Consider the following 4,773-nt stretch of genomic DNA (forward strand, 5'->3'; position numbering starts at 1 on the left):
AAATTGTGCATTGAACCTAAGAGGAATCTAAGAAAAATAGAACCATGAAAACAAATCACTTGTCAAACTCGGAACCATAAGCGACTGTATCTATTACGGAAGTCAGGGTAGGGTTTCTCCTCTGCGCGTTATCTCTTTCAGAGAATACACCGAACGTCCATGCCATATCACCATTAGAGACAACTGACCTACAAAATAGACCAAAGGAGGGAGTTTACTATGTTCATACATCGGAAAGGAGGTTATAGACCAAAGGAGGGAGTTTATTATGTTCATACATCGGAAAGGAGGTTATAGATGAATAATACTGTGAGAAGGAATTCTCTGAATTCAAATTTACCTGGTGATATAGAGACCATCATGGATTAGGAAATATGTGAGCAATAAGACTTTCAATTACAAAGCTCGCTCTCACGAATTGGAAGGGTCCAAGTGAGACAAAGCGATGTCGTGAGAGGGGAGGTAGTTACTCCCATAACCGCAAAGCCTCATCTATCACCGTACATTTATACCCTAGATATATAAACCGTTGATCTAAAGCATATTACTAATTCCAAATTAGAAATAATCTCAAAAGACCTTAGTTCTATAGAGTTTGAAGTAACATATTGATAAATTTGAATAACATTACCATTACCATCGAGTTAATAAACCATGGGGGATGCCATTCATAATTAAATATTAAAACGGCACACAAGAACATTTAACTTCCACAATAATAACGCTAAAAATAGATAAACCAAAGTTTATAATTAAATATTACAATGACTATCCGAAAGTACACGTACTGGGGAGAAGCCCTACCGGTATGTGAGTTAAGTTATATATATATATATATATGATCCACCTATAATTATATGTGAATTTATATAAAGAATTAAGTTATTTATATATATATATATGAATGATCCACAACGATAAAAATATTCAAATAGTGAGTTGCAAATATCGAAACAGTGAGAAAATTTACATGATGTAAACTGGTAATAAATGATAGTTCACTTATTTAATTAATGAATTGCAAGTTATTGAAGATGAAAAAAAAAGGGAAAAATATGTTGTACATATTATAATAATTTTTTTTGTTTTATTATTATTTTTTATTAATTTGAAATTCTAATCAAATTAATAGTTTTTTTTAATAATATTGTTAATAATTTGAATTTAATTATATGTTCAATTATTTATTTAATTATTGATTTATTTTTAAATAAACATAAATTTGTAATATTTAAGATTATTGAGATATCTTTTATCAATGTCTAAGATCTTAATATAGGACTATATCATCATATGTATGTTGACAAAACCAAGTAGTATATGCGACTACATCATCATGTGTATGTTCACAAAATTTGAGCACCTATATCTCATATGTATGTTGACAAAACCTAGTAGTATATGTGACTACATCATCATGTGTATGTTGACAAAATTTGAGCACCTAAAATACTTAGTAGTTTTTTAAGGGTTGAACTTTGACGGATGCCAAATGCTTTTGGGTTATTCACATGTTTTCTCACATATGAAGAAGAAAAAGAATAACCATTCAAAAGTAGTTCTAGATCATAATTCACTTATGGTAGATGAATTCATATTTGAACAAATGAAATAGACAACAAAATTGTTCATACCTACTAGCAATGCATAATTATAATTAACAAAATACCTCAATTTACAAATGAGTAAAATCTAAATTTACCAATTTCTAAATCTTAACACTCATTTAAATTCAGTAATTTTACTTTAATTTAACTATATTTAAGCTAAGTAAAAAATTAAATATTATATAACGAGTGTTTATATATAACAATAAGTAAAAAAATAATAATTAACTTTTATTTTAAAAGTGAAATGAAATTCGGCTGCATATAATTCCAAGAAATAAAAACGCCAAATATGTTCTTAAATGGAAATTCGGCTACATATAATTCCAAGAAATACAAACGCCAAATATGTTCTTAAATGGCACTAATAATCGAAGGTTAAAACTAAATCCCCGACATAGACTGCTCGAGCATTTTTTTATTAACGTGAAGCCAATACTTATAATAATAATAAAGACGCTGCTCTACAACGTACGACACGCATTGCTTCTGCCAATGTCAGCGAGGAAGAGGAAGGTTTCTTCATTCAGCCCACCCTTGTAGAATCTTCACTCCTATATATCTGCATTCACGCATCACACCAATATTATATTCGACATCCACTTCTGTTTACAGAGAGAGCGATGGAAACCACATTGTAATGTTAAAAATATTTTAATTACCTGCCGAGCATCATAGTGGTTGCCTGTGGGTTGGTGCCAGGACTGTCTCTGAACGTTGACGAATCCACAATCCTCAGATTATGAACACCCTTCACCTTATACCTCTCGTTAACCACAGACCCAACTTCACATCCTCCATGGTAATGCCATATTGTGTTCAACGTATCACGGCAGAACTGTGCCATGGCTGCGTCGTCCGATATGTTCTTTGGCAACGTTGGCGCAATGAAAATGAAGTGATGAGAGGGATGAGCATCAAATCTCCGGAGAGATGGGGTGTTGAGGAGTTTAGCGATCACCCTCACGGCATGCACACATCTCTGGAGGTCCAGAGGGTGAGAATAATAGTTGTATCGAACAGACGGATTGTCTCGAGGATCCCTGCTGCGTAACCGCAGCTCGCCCCTCGATAACGGAAATGCCAGCTTCTCAGTAATTATTCCAGTGTAAACGACGTTATTCTTGTTGGGGCCGTTTGGGGATGCACTGCCATTTAAAGAGAAGCTCGCGTACTCGATGTAATTTTGAGAGGCTTTAAGAATACCCACTACCTGTAGGGTGTAGAATTCGTGAGATTGCCAGGTTACGGATGCACGGGGGTTGTCTTGAATCCTTTGGCCTACCAAGGGCGCATTTAGAACTAGAGGAATATTGAATTCTTTTAGATGTTCGGATGGGCCAATTCCGCTCAAGAGGAGCAGCTGGGGGCTGCCTAAGGCTCCTGCACTAAGGATTACCTCGCTGGAACGTGATGATTCCTTCAGAAAAACCTGATAAGTCCGACCATGGCCGTCCATGAATTCAACACCACTTGCCCTCGGCTTCCCGGAGGAAGCATCCTTCATTTCTGCATGATCCAATTCATATTCAAAACACTGAATCTATATTTACAGTTCTGGATACCAATCTATTAGTCTAACCTTTATTATCAACAACTAATGTGTAGGAGAAATATAAAACTTAGAAACATTAATGTCATCATGTGTTTGAATGAATTACCTTCGAACAGAATCCTGCTGACGGTAGCATTCAAAAGGACTACGATATTGTTGGGATTGGCAGACCTGAGAAGATCTGCTGCTGTGTGTCTTATGCCTTTATTGTCGAAGGTGGAGGCACTGATCTTCGTTCCCTCCACATGATCCAACGTATATCCATTGTATGGAAGAACCCCTGCTTCCAGGAGGCCGTCTCTGATAGCCGACGACCAAGGCGACAGTTGATAAGGTTTGAAGGCAACCTGCTTCTCCACCCATTCATACGACTCCTCTACAAGTCCCTCGCCCCATCCCATATTACGGACATATTCGGAGCTAGCCCTGCTGTAGAAGCCCGCATTGATAGCAGTTCCGCCTCCCAGGACCCTCGCTCTCGCATTACTCACTCCATCCTCTGAAATAAACGCCTGTGCTGGTGAAGTGTAATTGTCGGTCTCAATTAATAGCTTTCCAAATGCATCGGCGTTCTCGATGTCGGGATCTCCATAAGGAGATCCTCCCCTCTCTATTACCAAAACTGAATACTTGGTAGACAGCGTTGCTGCCAAGGAGCAGCCAGCCGTTCCTCCTCCAACGACAATGTAATCATATTTTCTTGCAGCTGCTTTCCCCGCATCTATAGTCATAAACGCAAACGGAACACCTGCAAATCACCATAGCCCAACAAAACAAAACAAAACAAAGAAGAAGCCATTAATTCAATCATATCATATCATATCATCAACTATATAAAGAGACATTAATCCAATATGTTCATACCCGAGGGTGTTGTACTTGTCGCTGCCTGAGTCGAAGAGGATAAGCTGCTCAACATTATTAGCATGATGAGCAGAAGCAGAAGCCATGCACGAGTATTCACAACCCTTATCATCGTCATCTCTTTCACCAGGAATTCAACTCCTTCACTCTCTTTTAAGATGTGGTTCTATTTTAGAGTGTGTTTGAGGCTATTTATAAGCGTTTCCAACTTTGCATTTGGAATGTGGGATCCTGAAGATTAATCCGTGGAGTTCACGAAATCCGTAGGTTAGGTATCAGTAATATCTACAATTAATTTCATCAGTTATCGTTGACAATTCACTACAATCTTCTCATGTAAGGAAAATGTCCCCTTCGGTTTTGGCACACGCAATTTAACACACTGAAAAACTCGAGATGTCTCCCCCGTTACGTAACCTCTGATTCAACCACGAAAAACAGATAGAACTACAACAACGCAATAAAAAAAACCGCAAGGAAGGTAACCATTGAGCATTGGATGAACAATTTACCATTAACCTTCAACAAAACTTCAATTAGGTAAGAAGGACGTTATAAAATCAAATTTGAACAGAACTACTTTCGCTTTATGAAGACATTATACAAAATCAAACTCTAACTTTTGTAAGAGGTAAAATATTATTTTTAATTTGGAAGTCATTACAAAATCAAAATCGAAGAAAACTTCCTTTGACTTTGGAAGCCATTTCAAAATCATGCACTATAATAGTTCAGAATTATTATTCA

General features: G+C 36.7%; 1 protein-coding gene across 2 annotated transcripts; it reads right to left on the reverse strand.

The window, feature by feature from the left end:
• Window positions 1–1,905: 1,905 nt before the first annotated feature.
• LOC149193368 ((R)-mandelonitrile lyase-like) lies at window positions 1,906–4,229 on the reverse strand. Of its 2 annotated transcripts, none has more exons than XM_089406610.1 (4): window positions 4,027–4,229; window positions 3,269–3,883; window positions 2,270–3,116; window positions 1,906–2,169 (listed from the first exon to the last, which is right to left on the reverse strand). In XM_089406610.1, the coding sequence occupies exons 1-4, from the start codon at window positions 4,142–4,144 to the stop codon at window positions 2,130–2,132; spliced, it is 1,620 nt and encodes a 539-aa protein (XP_089262736.1). In that variant the 5' UTR covers window positions 4,145–4,229; the 3' UTR covers window positions 1,906–2,129. The 2 variants fall into 2 exon arrangements, with proteins under 2 accessions (XP_089262736.1, XP_089262735.1); XM_089406609.1 differs by having other exon boundaries at window positions 1,907–2,169; window positions 3,269–3,910.
• Window positions 4,230–4,773: the final 544 nt, after the last annotated feature.

Source organism: Pinus tabuliformis, chromosome 2_2 (assembly GCF_031772625.1).
Source record: "Pinus tabuliformis cultivar Carrire ecotype Pingquan chromosome 2_2, CPIR1, whole genome shotgun sequence".
Classification (NCBI taxonomy): domain Eukaryota; kingdom Viridiplantae; phylum Streptophyta; class Pinopsida; order Pinales; family Pinaceae; genus Pinus; species Pinus tabuliformis.

Bases quoted from the DNA above. Each gene is read 5' to 3' on its own strand.
- LOC149193368 (XM_089406609.1), bottom strand. From the start codon at position 4,144: ATGACGATGATAAGGGTTGTGAATACTCGTGCATGGCTTCTGCTTCTG. The intron at 3,117-3,268 runs GTAATTCATTCA...TGGATCATGCAG, and splicing joins CAGCAGGATTCTGTTCGAAG to AAATGAAGGATGCTTCCTCC. The intron at 2,170-2,269 runs GTAATTAAAATA...GCGTGAATGCAG, and splicing joins ACCACTATGATGCTCGGCAG to ATATATAGGAGTGAAGATTC.